The 17,158-nt window shown below is 33.6% G+C and overlaps 1 protein-coding gene across 5 annotated transcripts in view; it reads right to left on the reverse strand.

The window, feature by feature from the left end:
* The window catches only part of LOC133878894 (putative disease resistance protein RGA4), a 90,631-nt gene extending 79,252 nt beyond the window's left edge, over positions 1–11,379 (reverse strand). For 2 of the 5 annotated variants that reach the window (XM_062317457.1, XM_062317461.1), the window contains exons 1-4: positions 11,269–11,379; positions 3,903–8,289; positions 3,761–3,790; positions 3,485–3,652 (exon numbers count right to left, since the gene is read on the reverse strand). In XM_062317457.1, the coding sequence (XP_062173441.1) occupies positions 3,783–3,790; positions 3,903–7,467 (3,573 nt within the window). In that variant the 5' untranslated portion in view covers positions 7,468–8,289; positions 11,269–11,379 and the 3' untranslated portion in view covers positions 3,485–3,652; positions 3,761–3,782. Of the gene's footprint in view, positions 1–1,286; positions 1,523–3,484; positions 3,653–3,760; positions 3,791–3,902; positions 8,290–11,268 lie in introns of those variants that run through there. The other 3 variants (XM_062317458.1, XM_062317456.1, XM_062317460.1) reach the window with 3 other exon arrangements.
* Between the last annotated feature and the right edge of the window lie 5,779 nt (positions 11,380–17,158).

Genomic DNA, 17,158 nt, shown 5'->3' on the forward strand with positions numbered 1-17,158 from the left:
CCCTTCTAACAATGAAGAGATTTGTGCATGGTAGTTTGCCATGTGCATTTAATTAGTTATTCATTAGAAAAATGCTATTTTTTTTTATTTATTATTATTTTTTTTATCTGTCATCCATCTCTCATTCTTGTAATTTTTATTTTATTTTTTTTCATATCAATCATTGAATAAATATAACCCAATTTATAAGCACTACAAACTATACAGACGATGTGAATTAACTACACAAACATTAATTTGTTTTTCTTATCTTGAATAACAGCAAACGGACGTATTGCAACTCTTAAGTACACAAATGTTTGTTGTTTTAGCAATTCGCTCTATCTCCGACTCTTCTTAATTATTTTCATTAGCACGTACACAAGAACTATAATAAAGAAAATTTTCAAAAGAAGTGGAAGAGTAAGCCATGGTGATTATAATGAGATCGATCCAATAATTTTCCTTTATCTGCTCTATTGCTTTAAGAACCAAATACTTCTAAAGCATCGTACCCTGTAGAGCTGTCCGTACAACTTATTAGGTCAGTTTGTTAGAGCGTTTGAAGACATTATTCGTACTTCATTCGACTTGGGAGAACTGGATGCGTGTATTAAAGTTTAATTTTAAAACCAACCAATTTGATATTTGACCCATAAAAATAGGCTTGCCCAAAAACAACCCATTTGGAAATGTGCGTTGCACGTGACAACTTTAATGAAATCTCTTGGCCATGTATTTGGGATGATACAACAAAGACAAATGCCAAATCTAATTACAAAAACGTGCCACAATATCCATTATCCACAATGGCTTTTGGCCATGGACAATGGCATTTGTGGTTCTACTCGCCCGCTCATCATAAAAATCTTTCCACAATATCCGTGCCTATATCAGCCTTTTCTTTTTTATATATTTATATATGAGGAAAATATAATTTAGCCTTAACTTCTATCATATATATATATATATATATATATATATATATAAAAGGAGAAATATGGCCCTTTTCATATTAGTCTACTGATTTTTTTTAATTTTTTTTTTTTTTTGGATATATACAAAATTAATGCGGGTGGGAGTGGCTCTTAGGCCACCCCTTTCTTTTTATAGTTTTTTTTTCCCCTTTTTTTAAAAAATTAAATTTTTTAGTTTTATATATTTATATATTTTTAGAAAAGAGTGACACGTGTCAATATAATGATGTGACACACTAATAGAATCCATCAAGTATTTTGACAGAATTTGATTGCAATGACTACATTATTATTTTGGCCTACCCCGAGAACCGTTGAATTCAGGTGTAGCTAGGTAAAGGCTTAGGGGGTCCATTAACATATACAATCAGTTTACAAGAACATTATACACTGCCGTCTCTCGACCCTGCCAATTTCTAAACACTGGTTGCAGTTAAACATGTTTTTTCAGGTAAACAGCTTCACCTGTGCACTGAGAAAATGAGGAACCTGAGTACTCTTTTGGATCCATCAGCTAAACGTTTATAGGGTAATAAATTTTCCATAACAGAAATGCCATCGTTGACCTGCAAACAAATATAGCAAAAATGCATGTGAGAACAATTTCTATTGTTACTATGCAGAAATTTATTTTGATCCCCTTGAATTGCGGGAAAAAAATTTAAGCTATGGTTTAACTCTGCAATGGGATTTAGAAGATCAATTAAGCCCATAATTTAAGACAAGAATCTGAAGATTTTAGAATTCACTTCCAATCTACCACAAATTCTAACTTTTTTGATAGTTTTGACTCAAATAAAACAGAACATTAAAGGAGATTGTCAATGCTAACATGAATTTATTACCGCATCATGATTGTAACATAAGATGAATTCAGCATGAAAACGAGCGTGTCTCCCAAAAAAATAAGCATCATTAATTCTGCAGAATTACAGAACTTATTGTTAACATGAAACTGCAATTTTGCATGTTTTGTACTTCAATTATGCGTAAGAGAAAATGCTTGCTATCAGCCTATTTCCACTACAGTGGCCTACCAACTTAGCTAGGAACCAAAAATACAACTCCTTGTGTTGGAACCAAAAATACAACTTAGTTATTCTTTATTGTTTCTTTACTTACGAATACAAGATGGTCATCATATACTGACATTTGCTACCTCCAACTTTCCAAATAAAAATTGAACATGGTCCCATCCCCAACTACCCGTTTCTGATCCCAAATCTTATTACAGTAGACATTAGATTTCAAGGAAACCAATCACATGAACCACGGAAACCAAATTTGACATATCCCAGCAAGAATAGGCCCACAGTTATTGAAGATTGGCGTATTGACTCAAGTACATCAAGAATAACACAAGATGAAAGAGAGACAGAGATCATGTTACACACAATGCTGTTCTATAAGGAACAACGAATCCTATAAATCAAACTGCATCCAACAAGAAATTAAGCAAAAGAAAACAGAAGTGTTACTATTGTAACAAAAACCATTGGTGGAACATGAAAGCTATTAGAAAATAGAGCAATAACTTGAATTTTATCATGATGTCCATCCTGCTATGGTTTTATCATCCATAACTATCAAACAATAGTATTTTTTGATGGACAGAGAACTAGAATTTGAAGCAGTGGATGACATTTTGACGTCCTACATAAATTTGAACAACAGTATTTTTATTCATCAAAAGAAAAAGAAAAACAAAAATGGTACAAACTTTGTTCTTCTTCTGTTTACTACCAACATCTGATTCCATTTTCACCTAAAACACCACAGAAGCAGTTATTGAGTCATGAGCGTGCTTCCACATCAATGAAACTAACTTATGTGAATAATCTGGAAAAAGACACGATACCTCACCCTTACACTTTCTCTGACCCACTATTCAATTCCACCCAAAACCTAAACTGAAGCACCACCCAATATTCAATTACACGACACCCTGCATCAACATGTACATCAACATAACTTATGTGAATAATCTGAAATGCTACCCAGTTTAGTTGTCTGAGGTGACTTCAATGCTTCCCTAGCAACTTTCTATATTTTACTCTAACCAAACTGAACTCAAAGAATCCTTCCATGCAAGTACTTCCAGATCCACTTACCAAACTACCACCACATCTTTTTATAGTCGTTTATAGATTCTCTCATGAATTACTGCCAATACTTTTCTTCCAGTACATGAATTCCTACAGCACAGCTACTCAATCTAAAGAATACCAAACAGCTACTTAAAGAAAGAAATGCTTAATCAATTAGTTCCCAATTGCCTCCGTATGTTTTGATGATACGCTTTGTGCTTTTAAAACCTTCACCAAAACATAATGAATATAATTTCAAATTCAACCAAACATCTTCGCATTTGTTCAGTTCTACTCTTAAAAGAAAGATTGTGCTTATATATTTTTTTCTTCTAAAAAATATCAAACTTCTGATATTTAAGTACCCAAATCCTGCACAGTACAACTCACACACCATGGTGCAGGGGTGAGCAAAGATCTTGAATGAGCGATTTAACTTACTATCTTTTGTTTGAGATGACAGTAGAGAGGTGGTGGTAAGAGAAAGAATAGAGGCTAATTGTTTCTCCTGATATGTGAAGCATCATGAATTCAGTGCCCTAGATTTTTTGAATATGCCCCAAATCCTCTGTTTCTTCTTTGCTTTAGCTGGTTCTGCTACTTCTAAATCTGGAATTTTACAACCAAGGAATACCAAGAAAAAGAAATGAAGAAAATGATGGTGAAGAAAGTGGTTAAATTTCCATGAAGGATTAAGATTAGATGATGAGTCTATACCTGAATCCAAATCCTCTGTTTCTTATGTACCTGGAATTTAACAGCCAATAAATACTGAGCGAGAAAAATGAAGAAAATGATGGAGAAGAAGGTGGTTACTTAAATTTCCACGAAGGATTAAGATAAAATGATAAGAATATACCTGAATTCAAATGCTGTAATTTCAACTCTTGGATGTGAGCAATCTTGCTCCAATCCTCACCCGCTTCTCTCTTGCATCTTTGCAATAAGATGGGACAGTTTTTAATTTTCAGCCTCTGCAAAGACGTTAGGCTACGCATTCCTTCGGGCAGTGATGTCAAACTGGAGCATCCATCAATTTCAAGCACATGAAGTGATGTGCAGTTGTGGATCCATTCTGGTATAGCCGTCAAGTTTTCACAATCTGAAATCAGGAGCTTTTGTAGAGTGGTCCCATGTTGAAGCCCCAACGGGAGAAACACCAATTTCGGAAGACGTGAAAAAATCAAAGAGAGGAGGCTCTTAAGACCTTGCCATTGCATCTCATCCTCAACATTGGCTAGCTCAAGCTCAAGACAATCATGAAGTTCCAAGTATTGAAGGGCAGCGAGATGTTGTATACCTGGGGAGAGGGAATTTAATCTATTGCATCCCCGTATTGTTAAAAACTTGAGAGAAGTGAGGTTCTTTAACCACTCCTCTGGCAGCGTTTCTAGATCCTCAATGGAATCCAGACTTATAGACCTCAATTTTGAGAGAGGAGTGGATGAAGAGGAGGATATTGCTGTTGATGTTGGGCTTTGCGGTGCTCCCATTTTCATCATCATTGTCTGTTGCAGTGGCTTCCAGCTAGCATTGCAAAAGAACAACTTTTCTTCAAGATGCGGAAACGTTGGCATGGAAGTCAACATAGGGCAATACGAGATTCGTAATTTTGAGAGACAAGGAAAGGAAGGGAGTAAAGGATGCTCTGTATTTTCAATGGAATTATGACTATCACTATTGACCTGCACAGAAGAATCCCTCCTCCTCCACCACCCCTTGAGATTGTGGCAAAAAGAGAGTTCGATACTCTTGAGAGATGGGAAAAAAGAAGAGAATTCATTGCTGTCACCACTGTCAGATATGTACTCCATAGCATTCATTACGTGAAACACAAGATCTTTGAGAGAAGGCAGTTGACTCAATGGTGGCAGGTATTGGCATTTCATACACTCAAATAACCGCAATGTAACAAGATTTGTGAGTGACGAAAGCCAACTTGAAAGCCTTGAACCCCAATTGCCTTCTAAACAAAGCTCTTTCAGATGTGGATGCGGTTGGAGGACTTCCAATAACATCCCATCATCAACATTAACGTCTGAAGCATTGACACCTCCTTCAGTACTCCAATAACTCCACCGTAAAGACAAACCATGAAGATGTTTTTTCTCTTTTAAATTTGCTTCCTTACATTCTGAGGCAACATCTTTTCCATGTCTCAGATTGTTAATAGATAAGTATCCTCTTAGGTTATTTAGTCCCTCTAGTTCTTTTAACCCACTGCTATGCTGAGAGAGAGGATCCTTGTGGACCACAAAGTTTGATAACGTCTGGAGATTAGTAAGTAGCCCCAATCCGCGTGGCATATAAGGCAACCGATGACATCCATTTATCTCAAGATGTCTGAGATTGACTAATTCTTTCATGTCTTTCGGCAATTCTTCAAGCATTGAACAATATGAGAGTGTTAGCTTCCGCAAATTTTGCAACATACATACAGAATTGGGTAACTTCTTGAGATTCTCGTTCCGAGTAAGATCAAGATATCTTAAATGTTTCAACTCCACAATAGAGCTTGGCAATTCTTCTAGATGATAACAAAATGAGAGTTTTAGTGTCTGCAAATTCTGCAACCTAGTTATAGAATTGGGTAGCTCCTTAAGATTGTTGTTTGAAGAAAGATCAAGATATCTTAAATGCTTCAACTTCCCAATAGAGCTTGGCAGAAGTTTAAGATTTCTCCCGTGCAGGTCCAACACGCGCAAGAACTTGGAATTTGAAAAAATTTCTTCACAATCTAAAAAGTTGACGGAAGTGGGATTACAAAGAAATGTTCGTATGCTACTTGCTTTACACAATGAAGTTGTAATTGATGAAGCATCGACACTGTAGTATTCAACAACTGATACATGCCGAGTTTTCTCATGAAAGTTTGTCTTCTTATCATTTAAGGTGGTGATCAACGATCCTGCCACTAATATGGCAAGATCATGCATCAGGTCATGCATTTTGCATCTAATTACATTATCAAACCTATCCTTTTCAGCTTCTTGAAAGAATGATCTCCATAGTAAATCCATAAAATAGTCATTGCCAACCTCTTCCAAACATCGGTTTTGATCATCACAAGACTTGACAAACCCTTGTGCCATCCAGAGCTGAATCAGTCTTGATTTATCAAACTCGTAACCTTTTGGAAACAAACTGCAGTAAGCAAAGCAGTGCTTCAAATGTGAAGGAAGGTGATAATAACTCAGCTTCAGAGTTGGTAAGATGTCATTTTCATTCTGACGTATTTGTGAGAGTTCATTCTCCTTAAAAGATGACCACTCTCCTTCTGAAATTTTGAAGCGTAATACACTTCCAATTGTCCTTATGGCCAGTGGGACACCAGAACACTTTTTTAGTATCTCCCTCCCAACTGTTGCGATGCTTGAATTGTCCTCCGGCTCTTTTCCTTTCTCAAATGCCAATTGCTTCAATAAAGACCATGACGCGTCTTCCTCTAAACCTTCCAAGAAATATGGTTCAACTGTCCCGCTAATCCTTGCAACCTTTTCACTGCGTGTAGTCACCAATATTCTACTGCCTCTTGCACCACCCATTAGCACTTTTTTCAATTCAGACCATTTTTCACGATCATCATTCCACACGTCATCCAACACGAGCAAGTATTTCTTTCCATCAATTTCTTTTTTAAGTTTAACTACCAACGTATTCATTTCAGCGGGTTCTGGTTTCTGCTCTGTTGCAGCTTCTAAGATTTTTTCAACAATATTTTTAACATGGAAGGGATCAGAGACACACACCCACATTTGGAGCTGAAAATGGTTTTGGATTTGGTCATCGTTGAAAATGAGTTGTGCGAGTGTAGTCTTTCCTAATCCACCGATGGCAACAATTGGAAGGATTGAAACATTGTCTTCAACGTTGGAGTCCAGCAGAAGGTGGATAACATCCTTCTTATCATCGTCTCGACCAATAACTTCTTCCGCACAGACAACAGAATGAGTGTTACCCCTGTTTCCCCCGACACGTGTCTCCACAGGGCGTACCTCCAAGTGCAATCTGTCCCCCTCGGCGTAGATGGAATCTAACCTCTCTCTCATGGCCTTAATCTTACGGGCCATTTTACCACGATAGACAAGCTGGTTAAATTTGTCGAATAAAATGCTTACCTGTCTGGCCGTCTTATCACGAGTCAATATTTCCTTTTGTAGAGCGTCAGTGGAAACAGTATCCAGCAAGTCATCCGCATCATACATGGCATCTTCTAGCCTTCTGAGCCAGTCTCTGACTTGATGGTTCCCAGCAGCGTTTTTCTCCTCCGCATCGAGAAGCACAGCTTTGATTGTTGAAACGGCGACGGTCAGGCTTTGAAGCTCATCTCCGAGACGCCAAAGTAATGCGATATCATTGGTAGCCAGTGAGCCCAAATTGTCAATGATTTGCTGGGCAGGGCCCATGAGAAGGTGTTCGGACATCGATCCTGATGGTGAGTGAAGGAATGCTCAAAACTGAAGCGCTCTCAAGGGATCGTAGTTGAAACTTGAAAGGGTAGAATGAACAAGTGTTTTGAGTAACCGAGAAATATTAGAAAGGAGTGGAAGGCAATTATCGTTACCAGCTACTTTAACACTGATATGACAACACATGACAAAAATGTTTGGAGCAATAATTATTTATTTATTTATGGGAATGGCTTTTTAGTAAAAGATATGACAAAGGGTGCAATTACTTACATATCTGTTTGTTTGTTTACAACATATATCAGAAATAGAAACAGGTGCATTTGAATTTTACATCGAGGGTAAAAAGACACGTACAGCAGAATAGCATTACAATAAATCAATAATGGATAAAAATTATTGAGAAAGCTTCAATCGAGTTGGCTGTGCCAATAATGTTTTGGTTTTTTAACGTCTTTTTGGTTTTTAATTTGAAGGAATGTTTTGATGTAATATCAAAATTTAAAAATAATTTTAAAAAATTTTGTTTTTGGAGCTGTTTGTTAATTTTTTATTTATTTATTATGATTATTATTATTATTAAAATAATACCGTAAACACATATACAAACACAAACACAAACACATTTTTCTTTTGGAATAAAAAATTAAAAAATCAAATAAAATAAAACATGCGGGAATTTGGTGTGAAGCGCGCACCAAAAGAACGATACACCTGCAGGCTAAAATCTGGACACCGCGCACTCAAGCAACCATGCACCCCCGGGGAGTATATTGGTGTAGCGCAAGGTCACGTATAGCTTTGGTGCTCCAAAAGGTTAGGGAACAACAAAAAATTCTGTTTCAAAAAAAAAATTTATGAGTTTTTTTCCAACATTTAAGAAATGAAATGGTTCTTAAGAAAGTTGTTTTTAGTACTCTACTCTAACAAAATGTGAGAAAAGATAGAATAAGCTCTTAAAGTCCAAAAAAAAAAAAAAGCATAATTGGACGTGATTACGAAAAAATATATTATAATTTACTAAAAATCTGCCCTGGTTCTTTGCATGGTGGGTTTGTAGTAAAAAAGGCAGTCAGGAAGACAGCATATTCAACTTTCGTGTGCACGCCAAAAGGCAATCAAAGAGTTCTTTGTCCAAACACCAAATATGATCCTATTAATGTTGTATCATAATTACTGTCGTTTGGTACCATTATTAATCAACTTTTATCAGTGAGTTATTAGCTCGATTCAACGGTTGGGCTAACTTTCTGAGAGATATTAAACCCCTCATAAACTCCCCACCTTGAGTGAGAAGGTGCTCCTCCTTATGATACCCAAAGTCGAGAAGTTACAAAAATGTGTATAAATAATTTTATAGAGGAAGAGGGAAACTCGTAAAGAGCTAGGGATTTAAGTTGTATGAGGTTTGGATGAAAATAGGGTTTTATAAGTTAGGTGAGTTGTTGAGGTATCGTAGTGCCCAAGGCTTTGTGAATGAGCTAGCTTCAATACTCATATTGGTTACCCCTTTTAAAAGGCTCAACATTCCCCACTTAAGTAAATTAGCGTACGTTTAGGTGTATATTTTTTTTTTGTATTATTTTCTATTATATTTAAAATTGTTAATATTAATAAAATTTGTTTTTTAAAATTATCTTTGAATGATTTAAAAAAATTGGGCCAAAATTTTTTTTAAAAAAAAGTTGAATAAAACATTAGTAGAATTCAAATTTAACAAAACAACCCAACCAAGTATTTGAAAATTAATAAAATATAATAAAAAATGTATTACCTAAACATACCTTAACAACTTGAAAATTTTTAAATCACTAAATAAAGAACAATCAAATAAATATACAGTCTAAGAGCAATAGTCTTATCAAATTTTATTAGTCAAAATAGCTAAAAATTATTATTATTTTTTTTCTATTTTCACAATTTACTTTTTTAAAACACTCCTAGCAGCATCACCATTTTAGCTAACTACTACTATTATTCCATTTAAATAACATTTTTTAAAATGGAGGTCGCGCGTGATGCATGAAAGAGAAATAAAATAAATAAAAAAAAAAAGGAAGAGAGAGTTTTAATAGTTTTTTTATAAATTTGTTGAGTAAATAGTGTTCACTATTGTTGACAAGCACGGTTCACAAACCTTTGACAAGTTCGAAGAATGTCTAGAACAATTTATTCATTGGAGAAATGATATTTACACAATTTTTTTATACAATTTCTACACACTCCCTCTCACATAGTGTGAGACTATGTGATGGGGCTCCACCTCATATGAGAGGGCCGAGGGGTTATGTTAAAGTTGTATTTGTATCACTCTCCTGTTCATTGAGACCATTCAAATCTCCAAAACAGTTTATGAAAAACAACAAATTCTGCACTTGTGTCTTAATATCAAAATAAGTTGCTGCGAATTGATCATATATTTAAATGGAGATTCAATAAAACCAAAGGAATCCCTGATACGATAAAACGTGACACAGCAGCTTCTTTTAAAAAACCATTGCCCTTTGATATGACAACACACCAAATGTTTTTTTTATATTGTGCTCATGATTTGGTAGAAAACTTTCCCGCATGTTTGAGTGAGGGATATTTTTCAGATACTTTTTAAATATTTTTTTAATATCTATTTTTACTTATATATATATTTTTTTAATTTTATTTTTAAATTTTTAAATCATTCAAATGTAATTTTAAAAATAAATTTTTTTCAATATTCGTAATTTTTCAAAAAGTCAAACACCCAATCGATCCATTCATAAATGATAATTCACTTGTCCTGCAAACCGGTCTCGTTTCTTTAAAATTAATAGTTTCAACAAAAAGCCAATCATTATTAAATTAGCAATAATGTAAAATTTATATATAATTTATAAGTAAATCCAAAACAGAAAAAATGTATCTAATAGTAACATCTAAAAGAATGATTGTCACTGATCAACTCGGACAAGTTCAAATAAGCTCTTTGAGAGACGAGAATTTCCGACAAACTCTTCAAATTTTAACTAATAAGTTTATTTTTGTTATTTTAACTACTACTTTTAATAAACTTTTTTACATCAAATTTTCTAAACTTTTTTAATTTTAACTAAATATTAATTTTTTATTAATTTTAAACGATCACTTCTAATAACTTTAACTGTCATGAAATAAACGACCAAATGGCTTTGCTTTACGGTGTATATGAGAGAGAGCCATAGTATTGTGAAGCATGTGAGTAGGAGTAGGACTTACTGCTAGATGATATCTAGTTGATAATTTTCACAACAAAACTCATCCAACGGAATTAAAAGGAACTATAATTCTTTTAATTCCATGACTCCATATACGCCTGACAAAGTGATGGCCAAATATGAACAGGTATCATTTACCTTGTCTTAGCAGAGGGTTAGAAAATCTAGTAAAAGTCGGGGAAAAAAGATTATGATTCTTGCGAACACGGTCAGGTCAAACAAATCACTCCAACTTGCAGGATCAAATACCAAACATATCAATCTAAAAACTCATTTTACATCTATAATAATACAACAAGTACTAATAAGTTCCAAGTTGCAGAAAATCAAGAAACTCTCTAAAGCTGGTGCAAAAAATCTTCGAAGTCATCAAACTCTCTAAAGCAAGTGCAGATAATAAATACCCAGATGAAAAAAAAAAAAAAATCAAATCTTTGTAAAAGAAATTGAAATTTTCTATAAAAAATAAAAAACCTTTACCCAATATAGCTCCAGTGCAAGTCAGTGATAAAAACCTACACCCATTTATGTATTCTATATTCTATAGCATAGGAAGGGAAAGAGAGGGAGAGAGAGAGAATAGTACCAAACCGGGAGTGTGCGTATGCTGGAGCTGGAGAGTGTTGGGAGAAGGAAAGTGAAGTATAAGGGGAGAGAAAGTTTGTGAACGCAAAGATGGTGAGAACGGTAGGTACAATATAGGAGGAAGAATGAAGTGAAAGGAGAGAGCAAAAGTGGAGCGAAAAAGTAAAAAGACGTGAAAATAATAAAATATTCAAATTGCTCCTTAATTTTGTAAGTTAAATTTGGAGTGAAATTTTGACTGGAGGCAGAATAAATTTATATAAAAACTTGATGATACTCTTGTGATACCACCATTGTTTTTCTCACAGCAAAAATACATTGATTGACTCACACTCTCTTCAAGTCTTCAAAGATGGAATCTCCTTAAATTATGAGCTACCACTCAATTTTCAGACTTTTTATTTTTTATTTTTATATTCAAAAAGATAAGGATGAGAGATCAATTAAGGTTACTTTAGTTGGTCATGACTATAACAATAATACATATCTTTAAGCTGTAAAGTAAGTGCTTATAAACCTTTTCAAGTTTGATTTAACCATAACTTGACTTAAATTTATGGGATAATTGTATCGTTGGTCCCTGTGGTATGTCATAATTATTTTTCACTCCCTATGGTTTAAAAAGTGCATGGAGGTCCCTGTGATATGCAATAATTACGTTTTACTCCCTGGGTCGATTTTTCGTCCACAATTTTGACGGAATCTGTTAGCCCTACACGCCAGCGCCACGTGTCGCCAATAAGATGGCGACATGTGTCCATCTTCATAAAAAATATAAATTTATTAATAAATAAATAAATTTATATTTTTTTAAAAAAAAAAAAGAAGAAAAAAAAAAAACTGGTAGGCAAGGGGTGGCCGGTGGCCGCGAGCACCCCCTGCGGCCTCTGGTGGTGGCCTGGGCCACCCCCTTGTCACCTTTTTCCTTTTTTTGTTTTTTTTTTTTTTGAATTTGATTTTTTTTTAAAAAAATAAGTATTTTTATTTTTTTTTTAATATATAAATTTATATTATTTTATCAAGATGGACATGTCAGCGCCACGTGTTGCCAATAAGATGGCGACACCTGGCACTGAGTGGCATTTGACGGAATCTGTTAAAATTTTTAACGGAATTTGATTATAGGGATCGATTTGTAATTATTACATATTACAGGGACCTCTTATGCATTTTTTAAACCATAGGGAGTGAAAAATAATTATGACATACCACAGGGACCAACGGTTATAATAAACCCAATACAACTAATACTAATAATTGGATGCGGATGCCTCTAAAGGTTATAGTCACCATAGAAATTTTCATCCCTTTTCTTCTGCACCGTTAATTAAATCCTACATGAAATTTAAATTAAAAAAAAAAAATAAAAATTTAGTTGATGGTTTAGAAAATTTATTTTATAGTTTAAATTAAATTTGATAGCCTCTCTTTTCAAAACAAATTTAATATTACAAATGAACTATAAGTGTATAAATATTAACTAAATCTTTTGTTTTATCTAGGTAACGAATCCAAAGCCACCATTAATGACCTTTAAAGACCAAGAATTTGTAAAAGTGAAATACTTCTTCCATTCCAGCTTTATTATTGGTATTTTTTTTTTCCTTTTCAATTAATCCTCCCCTTCCTTTTGAATGTCGGGAATGAGTGCAAACGTGACTCACGGAAATCTTGCCGTGGTTTATGAGACGAAGAAGTATTGACGTGAGTAAAGCTGTTGATGAGTAGACTACTCTTGTTTTGTCTTCAAACGTCTCATTGTATTAGATTTTGGTTCATTGAGACCATTCAAACCTCTAAAACAGTTTATCAATAACAAGTCGATCTTATGATTCGTATATTTAAATGGACATTATAGGCTCAAAATTACTAGAAGATTGATTTTTTTTTTCCCCAATTTGAGAGTGGTAGAATTTTTAAATTTTTTTCTTTTGATTGACATGAGAAATATTTAATTTCATTATTTTTCATATTTTTGGTTTATCTTTATATAAGAAATATGCAAATTTATATTATGAAATTCTACATATTTAATGATGAATTTGTAAAAAAATATGACACCAAATACATTTATTTTAATATTTAAAAATATTTACATTATTCTATGGGGCAAGAAAAGTAATGTAAAAAAGAGTACTAGAGTCTTGTTTTTGCTTCTTTTATTATTATTATTATTATTTTTCTTTTTTTAATCCTTTGATATGACAACATACCAGCAACACTGACCCTTACTCCACCCAGCTGTCTACAAAATGTTTTATATGCGTTCATGATTTACTGGGGTTTATCAAGTGACGGAGCATAATAGGATAATGGATTACTGTTTATGTATTACTTTTTTTACTTTTTATATCACATCAATAATTTTTTTATTACTATTTAAATAAAAAAATTCACTACAATCCAAATTTTTTTCACTTTTCTATATATATCTATATATTTTTTTACTTTATATCGCATCATCACTTTTTACTAATTCCAACTATAACAACCCACTATTTTGTTCTGTTCTGTACATGTCTTTGCCAAACAAGCCCACTATCTGCATTGAATTTTCAAAAAAGTACACGCAATGGGTTGAATTCAAAAGAGACAGTGGCCGATTTTCATACTATTGATAAGTAGTTTAATAGTTTGCTTTTGCTCTCTGGCACGCGTGATGGCCAGGTTCTGCCTTTTTTGGTCGTGCATGGTGGGGAATAGGGTCTACGGTATCGATCTGCAGCGGGGTGCTACCAATGACGGTGCAATTTTAAAAAAGAGAATTTTTGAAAGTTGGCAAGTAGTTGGCAATTTGGAAAATGTTAGAATCACAACCCCCACTCAATTATTGTACAACCTCACGGCATATTGGGGTGAGACCCATTGTGTGGGCCCGCTCTAATATGCCTCGGGGTTGTGCAATAGTTGGGTGGGGGTTATGAATATATCAAGGCCCTCACAATTTTAAAAGAGAATTTTTGGTAGTTGGCAAGTAGTTGGCAATTTTAAAAGAGAATTTTTGGTAGTTGGCAATATGAACCAATAGTAATTTTAAAAAGTTTTTCTTATTATTATGTTTTTTAGACGAGAATATCAAGTAGTTGGCAATTTCAAAAGAGCTTTTAATTGACAATCTGAACCGATGGTAATTTAAGGACAAAAAAAAAACACATACAAAAGAGACTTGTACACATAAAAGAGATCTCTCCATTGACTAATTTGACTGCTATGAATTATCTTTTAGATGAATAATTCCTTTAAACTTAAGGACTAAATCTCAATCAAATGAAATTTTAAGGGCTAAATATGATTCTTTTCTCCTATTTTAAGATTTGTTTTTATAAATCGACAAACTGAACCCCTCTCAAACCCCTCCTTCCGCCCTTGGTAGTGCCCAAGGCTTTGTGGATGAGCTCCAGTACTCGTATTGGTTACCCCTTTTACAAGGCTCAACATGCCCTGCTTGAGTAATTTGTGCGATTTTTTTATTATTATATTTAAAATTACGAATATCAAGATTTTTTTAAAAAAAATTATGTTTGAATGATATAAAAAATTTGAGAAAAAATGAGAAAAAGCTAGATAAAACTTAAATATAATTCAAATTTAACAAAATAACCCAAACATGTATTTGAAAATTAATAAAATATAATAATAAAAAATATGTTACCCAAACATACCCTTAACAACTTGGAATTTTTTACATCTATAAAAAAAGAACAATCAAATAAATATACGGTCTAAGAGCATTTTTAGTAACTTTATCAAATTTTACTAGCCAAAATAGATAAACAAATTTTTTTTTTTCTCTATTTTAGCCATTTACTTTTTTAAAGCACTCCAACCATCCTCACCGTTTTAGCTATTTACTATCACTATTCCATTTGAATAATATTTTTCAAAATTGAGACAGTGTAATGCATGAAAGAGAAAAAAAAGAAAAAAAAGAGAGGAAGAGAGATAAAGATTTAATCGTTTTTTTTATAGATTTGCTGCGTATACAGTGCTACCTATTGTTGGTGGGTACTGTTCACTCCCAATTTTTTTTTTTTACCAAATTGGTAAGGCTGCTAGAAAGTCATTTTGGATAATTTCACTGAATTAACTCACCAAAATAAATAAAAATTTATTTTGTGAGGCTACTAAAAATGCTCAAAAATAGTCCTCCAGCACCCGTCATGGCCTAATATCAACATGCGTGTTCATTATAAAGTGATTAGGGGTGGAATTAAAATTTGGGTTAAATATTTTTTTGTACGCGTGGATAATGCTCAAAACTAATGACTACTCCGATTTTAAAAAGTATTATAAGTGGTATTCATAAGATGAAATGAGATAATATATATATATATATATATATATATATATATATATATATATATATATATATATATATTTGCATGGGTTACAACTAAGATATATTTAATTTGCATATTTACAGCGTCATGGTTTTTTCTTTAGTCTTAAAAAAATTACTCAATTGAAATATCAAACATCATCATTATAGTACTATAGGACCATATTTTATTTTCTTCGTAAGAATTAAAATATCAAACATCATTTTAGTCAATTGAACATTGAAGAAAGAAACAAAAAAATTGCCCTGTAAAGAAGACAATGAGATCCTTTGACTCGGTCTCAAACAAGTCCTCTTTTGACTCAGACCACTTTTGTGCATTATCCTCACTAACTCAATCAACCCAAAATCATCAACAAACTGGATCCCCAATCTCCATCGGATAATCCAAGAACACCATCATCAGTAAAGACTCCTCCATTTTAAATCTACTTTATATTTCTCAATTGATCGAGCTTAAACGATTAATTGAAGAAAAAAGCCCAATTATGCTTGATTTTAAGTGAGTTAAACACTGCATAAGCTACGTACTCACAACCCATTAAAGTTGATCCACAAATCAAACCTTCCAAATGCACAATATGTCATCTTCATATTATTCCAAAACTTAATAATATTAGCTCAGAAAGAAAGAAACACACTTTATAGTAACACAAATACAACAATATGACAAGAAGTGGAAATTAAGAACTGGGGTTATAACTAGTTACTGCAACACATCTACGTGGCTAATTATTCGGAATTGTTTTTGTTGCCTCTTCCACTCCGAGACTTGCATCAGTTTTCTTCTTACCAGCGTCACGAGGACAAGATCAGTTCCGGTGAGCTTCGTGATTATGATGGCAACGTTGAACCCTACGAGTTACGAAGATGCCGCACATGGTGCCCAACATGAAAGTAACACCGGTTCTTAGCGGACTCATCTTGGTGCAAAACTAGATACAAATTAAGCAAAGGGTTGATGGATATATTTATATATATATATATATATATACTTTTGAAAGGCGCGGAAGGAAGAAGATGAGCCTTGTTGTCAGTTGTGGGATTTCTCAGGTGTCGTGGAGCTCAAGCCATTTCTTGATCAGGTCAGGGTCTACAAGAAGCTAACCTCTTCTCCAAGGGTCAACCCACCTTATTTGTTTTTAATTTGTTTGAACTCTTCATATGTTCACCATCATCCCTGAATTGTTGATATTTGGAACCGCGCGTGCAAACTAGATTTGATTATTTTGTGTGAAAAATCATGAATTAGACTCTATTTTGGATCACATATGGTCAGTTATGTTGTGTGAAATCTAGATCTAGGTTGCTAAACTTCAGATTGAGATGAAATCTTCTTTTCTTTTTTTTTTTTTTTTTTTTTTTTTTTTTTTTTTTTTTTAACTTTTAAAATTGCTCTCGATGAAGCTGGCTACCATAAAGATAATATTGTCGATGTAACGCCGCCGTCCTATATTAAAAAGATGGGTAGTTCATATAGAGAGTGTAATTTATAAAGACACTCATTAGTGTTAATTAAGTCCCACATTGACTACTTACTGAGCGAAACTGA

Source organism: Alnus glutinosa, chromosome 10 (assembly GCF_958979055.1).
Source record: "Alnus glutinosa chromosome 10, dhAlnGlut1.1, whole genome shotgun sequence".
NCBI classification, from domain to species: domain Eukaryota; kingdom Viridiplantae; phylum Streptophyta; class Magnoliopsida; order Fagales; family Betulaceae; genus Alnus; species Alnus glutinosa.